This window comes from Xenopus laevis, chromosome 2S, assembly GCF_017654675.1.
Source record: "Xenopus laevis strain J_2021 chromosome 2S, Xenopus_laevis_v10.1, whole genome shotgun sequence".
NCBI lineage: Eukaryota > Metazoa > Chordata > Amphibia > Anura > Pipidae > Xenopus > Xenopus laevis.
In genome coordinates, this window is record NC_054374.1 from 156,194,480 (window position 1) to 156,211,876 (window position 17,397).

The 17,397-nt window shown below is 42.8% G+C and overlaps 1 protein-coding gene across 1 annotated transcript in view; it reads left to right on the plus strand.

Annotated features, from left to right (window-relative positions):
* The first annotated feature begins 1,911 nt into the window (after positions 1–1,911).
* Positions 1,912–17,397, plus strand: part of sesn3.S (sestrin 3 S homeolog) — a 79,218-nt gene continuing 63,732 nt past the window's right edge. Inside the window, exon 1 of the mRNA XM_018250349.2 lies at positions 1,912–2,166. Coding sequence (XP_018105838.1) covers positions 2,086–2,166 — 81 coding nt within the window. The 5' untranslated portion in view covers positions 1,912–2,085. The remainder of the gene's footprint in view (positions 2,167–17,397) is intronic.

Genomic DNA, 17,397 nt, shown 5'->3' on the forward strand with positions numbered 1-17,397 from the left:
ACTGTGTATCCTGTGCTTGAATGGCTGCCCCCATGGCTACACAGCAGCTTGTTTATATAAACTATAGTAGTACTTATCTGTTATCTACTGTGTATCCGGTGCTTGAATGGCTGCCCCCATGGCTACACAGCAGCTTTGTTTATATAAACTATAGTAGTACTTATCTGTTATCTACTGTGTATCCTGTGCTTGAATGACTGCCCCCATGACTACACAGCAGCTTGTTTATATAAACTATAGTAGTACTTATCTGTTATCTACTGTGTATCCTGTGCTTGAATGGCTGCTCTCATGGCTACACAGCAGCTTGTTTATATAAACTATAGTAGTACTTATCTGTTATCTACTGTGTATCTGTGCTTGAATGTCTGCCCCATGGCTACACAGCAGCTTGTTTATATAAACTATAGCAGTACTTATCTGTTATCTACTGTGTATCCTGTGCTTGAATGGCTGCCCCCATGGCTACACAGCAGCTTTTTTATATAAACTATAGTAGTACTTATCTGTTATCTACTGTGTATCCTGTGCTTGAATGACTGCCCCCATGACTACACAGCAGCTTGTTTATATAAACTATAGTAGTACTTATCTGTTATCTACTGTGTATCCTGTGCTTGAATGGCTGCTCTCATGGCTACACAGCAGCTTGTTTATATAAACTATAGTAGTACTTATCTGTTATCTACTGTGTATCCTGTGCTTGAATGGCTGCTCTCATGGCTACACAGCAGCTTGTTTATATAAACTATAGTAGTACTTATCTGTTATCTACTGTGTATCCTGTGCTTGAATGGCTGCTCTCATGGCTACACAGCAGCTTTTTTATATAAACTATAGTAGTACTTATCTGTTATCTACTGTGTATCCTGTGCTTGAATGACTGCCCCCATGACTACACAGCAGCTTGTTTATATAAACTATAGTAGTACTTATCTGTTATCTACTGTGTATCCTGTGCTTGAATGGCTGCTCTCATGGCTACACAGCAGCTTGTTTATATAAACTATAGTAGTACTTATCTGTTATCTACTGTGTATCCTGTGCTTGAATGGCTGCACTCATGGCTACACAGCAGCTTGTTAATATAAAATATAGTTGTATTTCTGAAGCAAACACACCAGTTATATTTTTACAAATATTCATTTATTTTTTTAGACTTTTTTTACTCCACATATTGTGCTATTTTTGGGCTACGTTTGAAGTGCCTCTTGGCTAGTTTTGGGCTGATTTTGTAGCCAACTTAGAAATTTAGATCTAGCAACCCTGGGTCAGTGGTAGTAAAAATGATGGTTGATCCCAATGTTATTAATAGGGAAAAAAGATATATTGGAAGGCCAGTATTTATTTCCAGAAAAGGTGGCAACCCTAGGGGCAAGAGAATGGATCCCATGAGTTTATAGGGCCCAGTGTACTTCAAAGCATATACAAGAATCTTGAATTTAAGAGCCCCAGTAACTTCTTGACACTTGAAGCAAAGGCCCTGGTTAATGACACTCAGGTATCAGCTACTGAGACTAGTGCGTCTGCTGAAGAGAATGCGTCGCTGAGGAAGCACAAAACTGCAGCTACAAATAACAACTGTGTCACCACATAGAATAAGCTCAAACCACTTTTTTTTCCCTTTGTCTGTTGTTTTTCAGCTGAAGGGGGCGGGAGCATTTGCCGCTCTCCTCCCTCTGTACTCATGATTGGTCGGTACTTTTTTTTTCTCTTTTTTGCCTCGTGATTGGCTCTATGGAGAAGTTGCCGGGGGGCGCGTCTTCTCAGAACTATGTCCCAATCAGTGAAGAGTAGAATGGAAAATAGGCGGAACATAAGGTACCTCACGCCTCCAAAGGCTTCTCTGGGAAGGGACTGGGCGTGGCGAGCAGCTCATGGTATATAGGCGCTCTGAGGGCGGGGCTCTTGGTGCTAGTGGGGGCGTGGCCCGGGAGTCATGTTGCTGGAGAGCGGACATGTCGGTCCTCCCCTCATCGTTCTGTCGGTGTTGGGTCTACCCGCAGTCAGGCTGCGCTCCCCTCTTTTCTGAAGCCGCAGCCGGAGAGGGAACCGGTAAGGGGTTAAAGAACCATCTGAGACAAAATGAACCGGCGCAACAGCCAGACCCTGTGTGACAGCAGCGACTTTCTCATCTGTGGGAACTGCCAGAGAGCGCTGAGGAAGGTGAGTGGTGTCTCTCTTCTGTCTGATACACTGATACTGTCACATATGTGCCCTATGGACTGGAGTCTCTCACTCTCCAGCTCTTGTTGCACTACAACTCCCAGCATGCTTAGCTTTTCCTTCAGGGAAGTTGAATAAGTAAAGCTACAGGCTGAGACACTTACAGCCGCATTAATGTCCCTTTTCATTTTAAATAGGACCAGTTAGAAATAAAAAGGGGCCCCTTGCAAGGCAGGAGGAATCCAGGGCCCCCCAGATTTTTAGTGAATGATGATAACAGTCCTCCCTACAGCCCTGCAGTTGTTTTGCTGATTGCAACTCCCAACACCCCAGCCGTATAACTCCCAACATCCCAGCCCTACAACTCCCAACATCCCAGCCCTACAACTCCCAACATCCCAGCCGTACAACTCCCAACATCCCAGCCGTACAACTCCAACATCCCAGCCGTACAACTCCCAACATCCCAGCCGTACAACTCCCAACATCCCAGCCGTACAACTCCCAACATCCCAGCCGTACAACTCCCAACATCCCAGCCCTACAACTCCCAACATCCCAGCCCTACAACTCCCAAACATCCCAGCCCTACAACTCCCAACATCCCAGCCCTACAACTCCCAACATCCCAGCCCTACAACTCCCAACATCCCAGCCCTACAACTCCCAACATCCCAGCCCTACAACTCCCAACATCCCAGCCCTACAACTCCCAACATCCCAGCCCTACAACTCCCAACATCCCAGCCGTACAACTCCCAACATCCCAGCCGTACAACTCCCAACATCCCAGCCGTACAACTCCCAACATCCCAGCCGTACAACTCCCAACATCCCAGCTGTACAACTCCCAACATCCCAGCTGTACAACTCCCAACATCCCAGCTGTACAACTCCCAACATCCCAGCTGTACAACTCCCAACATCCCAGCCGTACAACTCCCAACATCCCAGCCGTACAACTCCCAACAATCCTTGTTGCCATACAACTCCCAACAATCCCAGCCGTACAACTCCCAACAATCCCAACATCCCAGCCCTACAACTCCCAACATCCCAGCCCTACAACTCCCAACATCCCAGCCCTACAACTCCCAACATCCCAGCCCTACAACTCCCAACATCCCAGCCGTACAACTCCCAACATCCCAGCTGTACAACTCCCAACATCCCAGCCGTACAACTCCCAACAATCCTTGTTGCCATACAACAGCCATACAACTCCCAACAATCCCAGCCATACAACTCCCAACAATCCCAGCCATCCAGCCGTACAACTCCCAACAATCCCAACATCCCATCCGTACAACTCCCAACATCCCATCCGTACAACTCCCAACATCCCAGCTGTACAACTCCCAACAATCCCAACATCCCAGCCGTACAACTCCCAACAATCCTTGTTGCCATACAACAGCCATACAACTCCCAACATTCCAGCCATACAACTAAAAACTCTTACACAATATCCCTTGTACTTTTATTTCAATTAGATTCCTGCAGATATTGTTGGTGGCTTAGCCCTTTAAGAGCTCCTATTGATATTGCTAGATGTAATGCTCGCTGCCGACTGCAACGTGACAGACATGTCCTGTGATATGATTGGTCTGTTCTGGAGAAAACCTTTTAAAAGTCTCTAAAAATTATTTTTTGTTTTCTTAAGCCATTGATGGGGTTTCTGGTTGAATCAGTCTGAAACTTTTAAATGCTCTCACCCCAAATGTCCCTTTGAAAAGTAAAAAATAAGACGTATAAGTGTTGGTTTATCTCTATACACCAGCACTGTGCCAAGGAGTTAATTCTTTATTCACATTGAGCTTTCTGATCTCTGTCGCTCTGCCAGTAATTCCTGTTGAGGTGAATGGCTCGCAGGGTATCCTGATTGTGATTTCATCAGGTGGAAAATGGCGATGGTCTGAACGCCCCTCTTTGCCTGTCGCCCCTCTCTGGTTCAGAAATGCCCTGCTCGCTTTTATTCTGACAACTGGGAATCTTTCTGTAATCTATCCTTCAGACAGGATTCCTGACCAATGTGCTCTGCATGCTCGGTTATAAAGATAGGTAGAATGTCAGCCGTAAAGCGGGGCAGGACTGCTGCAATGTAAATGAAAGGAAGGAGGCTTTTTGATAGCACTCCCCTGACCATGAATGTAAACGAAATCTTAAAGGGCACCTGTTTTCCTTCTTCTTCTGACTCTTTACAACTTTCAAATGGGGGTCACTGACCCCATCTAAAAAAAACAAATGCTCTGTAATGCTACAAATGTGTTGCTATTGCTGTTTTGTTTGTATTACTCACCTTTCTATCCTATTTATGTGCCAGTCTCTTATTCAAATCAACGCATGGTTGCTAGGGGGAATTTTGATCCTAGAAACCAAATTGCTGAAATTGCAAACTGGAGAGCTGCTGAATACAAAGCTAAATAACTCAAAAACCTTTAATAAATGGGCCCTGCTGTCTCTTGCAGCTTTGCACGAAGGGTTGAATTCATTCTCATAGACCCTGCTCACACACGGCTTGCCTTATTATTTGGAGCCCTTCCCAAGCCAAATATCTCTGTTACATGATTGGTACAAGAACCTCCAATGGGAGAGGCTGTTTGTGTGCAAGTTGTTTATCTTGCATAAGGAGCAGCAGTATAATGTATTACAGGCATGTCAGCTTTTAACACCCATTTGTTATACCTGTATTTGTACTCACCTACCTGACTCACACATGCCATGTTAGGAGAAGAAAAGGCTAAAATTAAGTAAGTTTTATCAAAAAAGGTCTATATAAATACACCAGTAAATGCTCACAGTAATGCTGCTCTGAGTCCTCTGTCAAAATAAACACACCATTTATTTCCTTCTATTGTGTACTCATGGGCTTCTGTATCAGACTTCCTGTTTTCAGCTTAAAGCTCCAGGGCTTTGGCTTGAGCATGCTCAGTTTGCTCCTCTCTCCCACACCCCCTTCATTTTCCCCTCTTCCCCTCAATGCTGTAATCTGAGCCCAGAGCTGTGTGTGAACAGGGAGAGACTCAGGCAGGAAGTGATGTCATACTAAGATAATATGGCAGCTGCTATCCTTCCCCTTTAATGCCAGCTGTTATTTCATGCTGATTTTAGAGTGTAAGCTCTTTTGAGCAGAACCTTCTAACCGTACTCTTTTTCTTTTACCAACCCTTGCTTTTTCATTAATTGTTCCATAAATAATAATGTTGATGAATATGTATGTGTTTGCCAGGCAGTACTTACCATGGAATGTCCCCCTCCTCAAGTTTTTTTGCTTTTGGCACTATTATACTGGAAAACAAACATTATTACAAGTTTCTTTCTTTTTTTAAAAGACAAGGAAAGCTTATATCACTGGGAATGCCAATTTTGTTTGGGACCAGTGACCAACACTGCCCTGGGTTAGTCTACCTCTTCTATAAAAAATACTCTGGCACAGGAACACTGGGGCTCATTTATCAACACTGGGCAAATTTGCCCATGGGCAGTTACCTATAGCAACCTATCAGTATTTAGCATTTTAAAGCCAGCTGCAAGTAAAACAATGAATGCGGCAATTTGATTGGTTGCCATGGGTTACTGCCCAAATTTGCCCAGTGTTGATAAATGAGCCCCAGTGCCACCATTTCTCTCTTAATTTTCCAGTATTCTCTACCCCATTATTATGATAGACAAATGCCCACTATACAGGGGCGTAACTACAGAGGAACGAAGACCCTGGAGCAATTTCAATATATATAAGTAAAACAGGACAATCTTTGGATCTGATGGGGCCTTAAAATTAATTTGCTGTGTCGTCCAGTAGCATCTAGTTACACCTCTGCCAGTATAGCAATTTTACATAGTTCAGTGCCAACTCCACAATCCTGTGCAAGGGATAGTGTGCACATATGATATTATCCGTAATTATTGAATGGCATATAAGTGGGAGCTGCCATATCGTTTGGCGGTCAACACAGAGCTTAGTTACACATGACTGTACCTGCAGTGTTAATGACGTGACAGGAGAATCGTATACTTACATTGGATATAGGAGTATTTTATTGATAATTTAGTGAACATTGTTCTCATTTGGATAAATTGAGCCTCATACTCCCCCTCCTGAGTGTAAATACAAAAGAATGTGCTTAGCAGAAAAGCAGCTTTGCCCTCATACGTTACCCTTAATCCAAAGGAAAATAAACAACACAAAGCTAAGTATAGAGTCTCAACTTACCCTTTTTGCCAGAGCCACACAGGCAGCTAGTCCCCATCGTTGCCTTTTCTAAGGTTAGGACTACACGGAGGTTTTTGGAGCGATCCGACGTGCTGCGATGAATGGAAATAAGGTAAGAGATAGAAATGTCGGATGAAGTCGGAGCGTTGATCCGCCGTAACACGACTGCATCTGACAGTCGTGTCACGTCGGATCAATGCTGCAGCTTCATCAGATATTTCTATCTCTTACCTTATTTCCGTCGCATGCGTTTTGTCGCGGCTCTTCGGATCGCGCCAAAAACGTCTGTGTAGACCTACCCTAATGCACCTGGTTTTGGCTGCTGCTGCCAGTATGGGATTTGAAGTTCGGCAACATCTGGGTGGTGGGTGGGGAGCAGGTTGCCAGTTGCTGATCTAAATCGTAATAACATTTTTTGCCAAGATGTAATTGCATCTACAATATGGAAAGCAACTAGGAAACTACAACTCATGGGCAGCCATGTGACGTTAGCCTCCACTGTGATAGAAGGCTGCTTGTTTTAAGCTTGTGTCGCCTTAATGCATTCATGTCAAACTCCAGCTGCTGTGAAGTACAACTCCCAGCCCCCCCAACAGCCTTAGTCTGCTTCTTAACCAAGGAAATAGTAACTCAAAACAGCTGCAAGCTCCATATCCCTGTTCCATCCTGTGAGTGCTCTTATTTCGAGACTTGACTCACTTCTGGTCAGACGGCCAATCAGAATGAGCCTACTCAGATTCCCTTAGAGATGCCCCCAGGGATTGTTTCTCAGCACCAACTTCTCATGTTGACGTCACAATACCAGTATTGCCCATTGTGGCATTATCTATAGCATACCTCCCAACTGTCCCTTTTTCGGAGGAACAGTCCCTCTTTTGACAGCTCAACCCACAGTCCCTCATTTATACTGGAAAGTCCCTCTTTTCTCTGCACTGAACAGCCAGAAAAAGAAACAAAGTTTCTCACTTAATTGGCTTTTAGCAGAGAGCCCAGAACAGGTAACAGGTGCAAATAAGATACTTTGTAACAATTTTGAGACACAAAAACACAGTTTAGATAAGGAGAAATATTTTCAAATTTTGGAAAACAAACATGGTAATTAGGGGGTGTGGCCACAGAAAGGGTCAAAAAATTGCTGCGCTACATGCGGAAAAATTTTTTTTGTTCCTCTATTTACTTCCAAAATGTTGGGAGGTATGCTATAGGATATGTATCAGAATTACCTGAATTGTTTGGATTCTGTCAATCAACTGATCCCCTGTAATTTGTAGTTGCGAGAGACGAGGCTGCAGCTTACAGTTGCAAATAAGGTGACAAGTCATTCAAACTTGTTTCTCCGGAATTCACAATAATAAAGCTGTGCAGTGCTGATGCCGCGAGTCCAGTGATAGGGTCAATGCACTGATTGTCTTTTAGTTAGCATTAGTTACAGTGGAGCCAGTTCATAACATGCAGTTAAAGTTCTGTCATGATTTTTATGATGTTGATTTATTTATAAATTATACTGTTTACACAGCAAATAATTCACTCTACAACGTAAAATGTAATTCCTGAACCAACAAGTACATTTTTTTAGTTGCAATATTGGTGTGTAGGTCATTTTGCCTGGTCATGTGCTTTCAGAAAGAGCCAGCACTTTAGGATGGAACTGCTTTATGGCAGGCTGTTGTTTCTCCTACTCAATGTAACTGAATGTGTCACAGTGGGACCTGGATTTTTCTATTGAGTGCTGTTCTTGGATCTACCAGGCAGCTTTTATCTTGTGTTGGGGAGCTGCTATCTGGCTACCTTCCCATTATTCTGTTGTTTGGCTGCTGGAGTGGAAGGGAAGGGGTGATATCACTCCAACTTGCAGTACAGCAGTAAACAGTGACTGACGTTTATCAGAGCACAAGTCACATGACTGGGGGCAGCTGGGAAACTGACAATATGTCTAGCCCCATGTCAGAATCAAAATTAAAAATAAAAAAAATCTGTTTGCTCTTTTGAGAAATGGATTTTATTGCAGAATTCTGCAGGAGCAGCACTATTAACTGTAGCGTTTTGAAAAAAAACATTTTCCCATGACAGTATCTCTAACTTTTTAATTAAACACAGCCAAAAATTCACACCCTACACACACGCTAATCTTCTGCTAATCACATTCCGTCCCCAGGCTCAGTGGGGCCCTCGCCTCATTGTATGTGGCCACGGTGGGGGGGGGGGCAGTATCACAGGAGCTGCTTCAGGGCTGCTTAGGGGCCCAAATCGCCCCGTATGTAAAAGTATATTCAATTTGCCCTTAGTGGAGAACTCATTGACCAATAGTAACTATGTTTGCTAAAGCTTTGCCTGCAAGTACTGTTCACCAGATAAAGCTTTATGCTCTAAATTCTACAGCTTGGTTATTCTGTTTGAATCCCCTTATCGTGCCCCGAGGGCCCCTGACCCATTTTTGAAAGATTCAGGTGAATTTTCAATGGTGACAAGTATACGGGAGCTGGAGATTCAGAGTACAGCGATTACAGGAAGACTAATGACACGTATTATTTCTGTGAGATTTTCAAATGGAAATATACTGTATCCAGCAGAGGTTTTTTGGAGTACAGGTATGGGATCCGTTATCCGGAAACCAGTTATCCAGAAAGTTCCGAATTATGGAGTAAACATCTCCCATAGGGGGAAATTCACTAAAGGGCGTAGTGAGTAACGTTAGCGATAATTTGTCAGCGTGACGTCATTTTGGCACTTTGCTGATTTGCTAAGGGACGCAGGCGTAAATTCGCTAGCGAAGGAGACTTTAGCGCTACTTCACACTCTAACACCAGGCGAATTTTCGTTCTGTCCAATGGACGTAACTACACAAATTCACTAAGATGCGGGTTTTATTGAACATTCCCTCTTGCGCCAGACTTGCCTTTGCCACCTCAGACCAGGCGAAGTGCAATAGAGTAGATAGGAGTTCCTCAAAAAATAGTTCAAAAATTTTCTAAGTCCCAAAAAACTCTAGCGTCTTTTCCATTTCAGGGTGATAGGCTGCAAAAGATCATAATTTTCTTTAGGGTACCCGGCTTCCCCCCTACATTTCCTAACTGGGCTCATGTGTAGGGCAATATAACAACTTTATTTTCTTTTATTAAGGTTCCCTGGGCTTGTGTAGTGTAATGTATTTGCTGCAACATATACTTCCATTGAAATAGAACTTCCAGCGGTATGCAAATTAGCCTACGCTAGCGCAACTTCGCTTTGCTTGCCGAATTAACACTAGCGAAACTTCGCCCTGGACGCAACTTTGCATTTTAGTGAATTAGCGTTATCCCGGCAAATTTTCGCCTGGCGAAGTGTGGTGATGTGAGCAAAGCCGTCGCTGGCAAATATCCGCAGGTTAGTGAATTTGCCCCATAAACTCCATTATAATCAAATAATCTAAATTTTAAAAATGATTCCCTTTTTCTCTGTAATAATAAAACAGTATCTTGTACTTGATCCCAACTGAGATATAATTAATCCTTATTGGAAGCAAAACCAGCCTATTGGGTTTATTTAATGTTTACATGATTTTCTAGTAGGCTTAAGGTATGAAGATCCAAATTATGGAAAGGTTCGTTTATTGGGAAAATCACAGGTTGTGAGCATTCTGGATAACAGGTCCCATACCTGTAACAGCATTTTTGCTTATGTGAATGTTTGGAGCACAGGTTATAAAGCAAGAGCACAAGACCAGCTGCAGGTCACCAATGACATTTTTCAGCTCTCACGTTATACCACATTAGGCGGGGAGAAAGAAACGCAGGGCTAAATTGTTGCTTTAACCTCTATTAACATTACTTTTCATGGGGGGGTGGGAGTTTTGCAATAAAAGTGTGCCGAGAGCACTGAAATATTATGAGAATTTTTCTATTCGCCGTCACATTCTACATTGTATTTAGTATAATAATGTGGCCATCAGGACCGCCATCAGAAATTGCAGGGCCCCATACGACAAAATTTCCTGGGCCCCCTGGGCTGCGCCCACCGCAAGCCCCACCTACAGGTCCGCTCTCCCCACCACACAGTAAAAAAACAAAAAAAATATTGGTGGCTAGGGTTCCCACATGTTAATAAAAAATAAAAAGATATTGGTGGTCAGGGTCCCCCATAAAAAAACATTTGTGTCCAGGGCCCCCCCATTAAAAAAATATTGGTGGCTAGGACCCCACATGAGAAAAAAAATTGGTGGCCAAAATTGGTGGTCAGGCCCCCCCCCCCATATTATAAGAAAATTGGATCTACAAGAGACAAGCAGATAAGGTACAAGAGGCTGAGTATAAATTAGGGATGAATTAATGGAGTGTAGTATCAAAGGAATTCCATATGATCTCTTAGTCCATATCCAGACATGTTGGTATTTCTGACCTGACCAGTTTTTTATTGGTAATAAAATCGAATCGGTGGTGTGTATTTCTCTTTCTCAGGCTTTGCCTAGTCTCCTCCTATATACAGTCCCCCTGTTATGCATTTAGTGCATTGTTTTAAATACAAAAACTATTGCATAACTGAAAATGTAATATAAGCTGAAATAAGAAACTTTCTAAATCAATCAACTAAAAACTCTGCATAGTTTCCGAAATAATGATGTTTATTTTCACTATCCCTCTCTCGGCATCCCTCTTTCTCTTCGTTCTGTCTTCATGCAGCAGTTGGGTGTCAGATAGTCATTGACAGTTAGATCCAATATATCTTATAGGGGGGCTCTTTTCCTAGCAGATGAATTAGAGCTCACTCATAACAGATTCCAGTACAAACAAAATCTAACAAAATAACTGCCTTTTGCACAAATCCTGCATGTAGAGAGACATAATGGCTGGTGATTTTAATAGAGTGAGCTCTAATACATCTTCTAGGCAAAAGGAGCCCCCCTATAAGATATATTGGATCTAACTGCTGCATGAATATCTGACACCCAACTGCTGCATGAAGACAGAATGAAGAGAAACAGATGCTGATAGAGGGATAGTGAAGATAAACGTGATTATTTCAGAAACAGTACAGAATTTTTGATTGATTGTATTTAGAAAGTTTCGTATTTCAGTATAATGAAGCTTAAATTAAATTTTCATTTTCACGGTAGTTCCCCTTTAATTGTTTGGCTCTAGGGCCAAGCGGGTGGATTAGCCTGATATCAGCAAGCTTAGGTTGGCATATTGGGGGAAAGATCCGCTTGTCTGTCAACCTTGCCATTTCGGGAAAGAAATAAGGAGGTGGCTCAGCAAGAAGAGAAGTGAGTCAGTACAAAATCTTCCTATCACAATGTGTGTCATTGGTTGTGTACTAATACAGAGGTAGCTACAGTCAATCTAGCTTTGGTTTGCACCATCCATTCCTTGAAACATTGATGACTACAGAGAATGGGGGTGGCAGTGCTTCAGTTGTTAGGTTACTGGACTTAAAGGGGTTGTTCACCTTTGAGCTAACTTTTAGTATGATGTAGAGAGTGATATTCTGAGATAATTTGCAGTTGGTTTTCATTTTTTATTATTTGTGGTTTTTGAGATAATTAGCTTTTTATTCAGCAGCACTCCAGATTGCAATTTCCACAATCTGGTTGCTAGGGTCCAACTTACCCTAGCGACTATGCATTGATCTGAATAAGAGACTGGAATATGAATAAGAGAGGGACTGAACATAAAGTTGAGTGATAAAAAGTAGATAAATGTGGATCCTTACAGAGTATTTGTTTTTTAGTTGGGGTCAGCGGCCCCTATTTGAAAGCCAGAAAGAGCAAGAAGGAGAAGGCATATAATTCAAAAAACTGTAAGAAATAAATAATGAAGACCACTTGAAAAAGTTGCTTAGATTTGTCCATTCTATAACATACTAAACGTTAACTGAAAGGATTTCTGTCCTGTATATGAATTTTCTGGCTGCTTGCCACACACGATCGTACATGTTTTGCCCAGTCAGGCAGGTTTTTATCTAAACCAGCAGCTTACTGTACCAGTAGCAGTGCCAAAATAATGTGCAAGCAAGGGGACTGTTTGTGAGCAGATAAAGTTGGACTGTTTACAAACTGTACTGGTGCAACCCGTGTTTTAGACTTTTTGAGAGTAGAAGAAAACTTTAAAATACAGGTATGGGACCTGTTATCCAGAAGGCTTGGGACCTGGGGTTTTCTGGATAATGGATCTTTCTGTAATTTGGATCTTCGTACCTTAAGTCTACTAGAAAATCATGTAAACATTAAATAAACCCAATAGGCTGGTTTTGCTTCCAATAAGGATTAATAATATCTTGGTTTGGATCAAGTACAAGGTACTGTTTTATTATCACAGAGAAAAAGGAAATTGATTTTAAAAATGTGTCAACGGAAGACAGCCTTTCCGTAATTCAGAACTTTCTTGATAACGGGTTTCCGGATAATGGATCCCATACCTGTATAGATATGATTGTGTAATATGTTGAAGGCTCTGATGTGTGTTTGTTGTTGTAAGGGGAATTTCTTGTACTTATTGCACCATGTTTATCAGCTCTGCTGCGTTCAGCCATATTTTATCTGTTTTCTGAAAAGCCCGCCCCAGTCAACTAGTTAATGTGGATAATATTTCCTGGTGTTACAGGGTCTTTGGCCTAGGATATTTTCAGAACTACAGCCAAGTAACTTCTATAACAATAATCTGACATGTGTTTTAACCTTACCATGATTTAAGGGGTTCTGAGCAAAATGGCAGATTGCATAGAGGGAGGCTTGAATCCCAAAAAAGTAATTTATAATAGCCCTGCTTTTACTGAAATCATGACATAAAACCGATCTCTTTGCCCAAGGCCTTCATTGAATTTCTGGGCTGATCCGATCGTGAGCCCTAGGGCCCAACGATCGGATCCTAACGATGCCTAACGGGCAGTCGGATCGCGGGACCGCATCACCGAATAGATGCGGCCGCAATCCGACGGGATTTTTTGTCCCATCCAATCGAGATCTGGCCGACTTTCGGCCAGATCTCGATCGGTGAAGCCCGTCGGGGAGCCCCATACACAATTCAGTTAGAAGGGAAAGCTAGGAGAAAGTTGGAATCAACGCAGGGTGCAGGCTGGTTCCCTAGTATCCATGTATGCACTTCCCTGAGACAAAAGTTGCTAGGAGTATCTGTGAGTGAAATTAGTTTTTGTGCAGAGTTGGACTGGGCCCATGGGACACTGTAGAAAAAACCCAGTGGGCTCACTGATGCATGCCTGCTTGGATGTGGGTAGCGGAGCCGCTGGGTTCATTTAGGCCCCAGACACCCAATGGAGCCAGAATTAGGGGTAGAGAGAAGAGGCATGTGCCTAAGGTGCAACAGAGTGGGGGTGCCAAACATGTACCTCTTCTGTCTGCCTACCCTTACTCCAGACCCTTATCCCCCCACTGCCCGCACATCACTGGTACCTGCCCCTCACCATATCACCAAGAGATGGCCAACTGGTGTGCCTAGGGCACCTGGCAGGCTAGACCCAGCACTGCACCCCAATCCGACGCTATTTTTGTGAATAGTATCAATGTACACTCAGTTTTTGCACATTGCGCAAATGTGCATTATTGTATCAATCTGCCCCTTGTCAGTGTCTCTGCTCATCTTTTACGATAGTTTGATTGGCAGTGATTCCCATTCACTTTCGAAAATTTGAAGGTTTCCACCCCCTCCCATGGAGCAACAAAATGCTCGAAATTGCCCTATGTGCCATTACCCTTAAAGATCAGTGTAAAAATAAAAACTGGCTAAATAGATAGGCTGTGCGAAATAAAACATGTTTCTAATATAGTTAGTTAGGCAAAAATGTAATGTATAAAGGCTGGAGTGACTGGATGTGTAACATAATAGCCAGAACACTACTTCCTCCTTTTCAGCTCTCTTGGTTTCCACTGACTAGTTACCAGGCAGTAACCAATCAGTGACTTGAGGGGGGACCACATGGGTCATAACTATTTGCTTTTGAATCTGAGCTGAATGCTGAGGATCAATTACAAACTCACTGAACAGTTATGTCCCATGTGGCCCCCTTATAGTCACAGACTAACTCAGAGTTAGAGAGCTGAAAAGCAGGAAGTAGTGTTCTGGCTATTATGTTACACATCCAGTCACTCCAGCCTTTATACATTACATTTTTGGCTAACTAACTATATTAGAAACATTGTTTATTTTGCACAGCCTATCTATTTACCCAGTTTTTATTTTTACACTGAACAAGCTAGCTTGGAATTGTTACTTCTTGCTATGTGAAAACAAGGAGCAATGTATTTGAACGAGGGAAGCGCAGCAGGCAATGCACGTTTGTTCGGATTCTGCAGCCTCTGTGGACCCTGCCTGCAAATGAATTCAAATTGCTGAGCCGTGTGGAATGAAAGTGCATTAAAATCACTGTGACTTGCCCGGCCCCTTGCTCTCATTCCGTGCCTCGCGCAGGTGACAGTCAGCAGCAAGCTAAACAAAATACTCTCAAACTGTATCCTTTTGCACTTCCCTTTGTTAAGGCAGAAAAAAAAATTGTTTTTCTCTTGCCGGCTTGGCCGGTTGCCAGGCGAGGTTGTTTTTCAGGCCTCTGTCTCTACATTTGGCAGCTGGATCCCATGTAAATGGATCTTCTTGTTAAAGTGAAGGCTTGAGGATAGAATGCTGTGCAGGCGGGTGTGGATTGGTTGCAAAACAAAATTGGACTAAAAAAAAAAATTGCAAATAACGCAAAAAAAAAAAAAGTTGGTGTGCAGTTATTTTTCTCTACAGCTTCTGGAATCAGATTACACAGTGTGCATTCAGCTACCCCATTGGACTCTGGAGAAATGCACTGAAGCCAGAAAGGGGAATGTACAGCTGGGTTAACCCTTCTGTAACTGGCAGCTGACAGCCTATACATTATTATTAACATCTATTTATATAATGGCGAACATATTCTGCAGCGTTGTACAGTAAGTAGACATTAAACACACAAAAACTACCATGAAAATCCCACATCCTGTGCATCCTGGATAACAGGTCTAGGGTTGCAACTGGCCGGTATTTTTCCGGCCTGGCTGGTAAAAATGATGGTTGATCCCAATGTTATTAATAGCGGAAAGAGATAAATATATAGGAAGGCTGTTTTTTGTCCAGAAAAACCCTAAACAGGTCCCATACCTGTATATTCACCAAATACAGGATTGGGTTAGAAATTCAGCTGAATTTGAGCCTTTTTCAACTGGATTTAGATTTGGCCACATCCAAGCCCCTTGCCGAACTGAATTGGAACCCTAAGGGTCAGGGCACACAGGCGGATTCGGGGGGATTAGTCGCCCGACGACAAATCTCCTCTTCTTCGGGGCGACTAATCTCCCCGAACTGCCTTCCTCTGCCTTCTGCTGGCTATAATGAAAATCCCTGGCGGGAAGGCATTCGGAGCATTTGTTTTCCGAAGTTGCCTCACAAAGAAACTTGGGTTACTTCGGAAAACAAATCGCTCCAAGTGCCTTCCCGTCTGCGATTTTCATTATAGCCGGCGGAAGGCAGTTTGGGGAGATAAGTCGACCTGAAGAAGAGGAGATTTGTTGCCGGGCGACTAATCTCCCCGAATCTGCCTGTGTGCCCTGATCCTAAATATCACTTAAATTTAAAACACTTCAAAAATATTTTCCCTTTTGTTTTGTACACTGATTTGCATATACACATGTGGGTTTGGATTTGATTCTGGATTTGGCTGAATCTTGATTCGGGATTTGGTCTAAAGGCACATTGCATAAATAAATCTTATGTGTAAGTGACAGTGCCCACTAATGATGGGTTTGGGTTGACTGCCAAACTATTTTCGCGGGCAGGTGTGGTGCTGAACTTTACATAAGTATATATAGCCCTGAGTAACATACTACTGAGCGCTTACCTAGTTTCCTTTTCTCTTGAAAATATAATTTTATTCAAAGGTGGGGGGATTTCGATGTTGTCAGTTAGTCAACTGCAACAGTCGACTGTCATGAACTTTTTTTTTTGTTTGAGATCATAAACAAGGACTGCTACGCCCCAGGGTTGTTTGAAAACGTGACCTCGGGAATAATAGTTTGTATTTTTGTAATCCCTTGCATTGAGCTTGAAAAGCGAATTACAGAAGTACCGACTCAGCAGGTTTTACAGCTATTACTTACTAGGCATCTTATGCAAATATGCAAGCGCTCATTCCCACACTTCACTCTGCGCCGGCTCTAACAGCTTAACAGGGGCACATACCATTAATTCCCACCTCCACCCCCAGCTTTAAGCAAATGGCCAACACAGAGAGGAATGGGTATGTCTAAATATTATCACTGGACTGAGCTATTCATGGTGACCTTTAACCCGACTTTCCTGCGACCCGTTCACAATGCAAGTAAACAAAGGGGGATTTGGGCAACAGTGACTTTAGCCAATCAGGCAAGTGCTATTGATGCAAAATGAAGTTACACAGAACCCACATTCTGCAGATGAGTAGTGCACCAAATAATATGTCAGTCACTGCTGAGTTCCAAAATATATCCAAATATCAGCAGAAGAGCTGCTTGTAGGGAGAGTGGGTGTTTATGGGTGATCAAAGGCAAACAAACCTAACATCACCATATGCAATACTAAATATCAGCTGGAGTGGTGTAAAACTTATTTGGTATAAAGCTCATTGGACTCATTGAGTAATAAATGGCATTTAACCAATGCTGAGGTGGAGGAGGAATTATGGTCTTGGGTTGTTTCCATGATTTGGGCTAGGACCCCTCACCCTGGTTCCAGTAAAAGCCAACCAAAAAGCCAAAGAGTTCAATGATGTCCTTGACAATAATGACCTTTCTACTTTTGCGGCAGCACAAAGGAATGTTCTTTCCTGTTTTAGCACAATAATGCCTCCATGGACAAAGCAAGAATACGTTTGGTAGATGGCAGTGAATGAACTACCAGTGTTGCAAAATAGAATGGAAACCAGAAGAGCAGCTATGGGAGGGGGGACTTCGTATTAATACCTTTGGTTTGGGAATGAGATGTTGGACAAGCCAGTGTTAAAGTAGAAGGAAATCCTAAAAATGAATAGGACTAAAAATG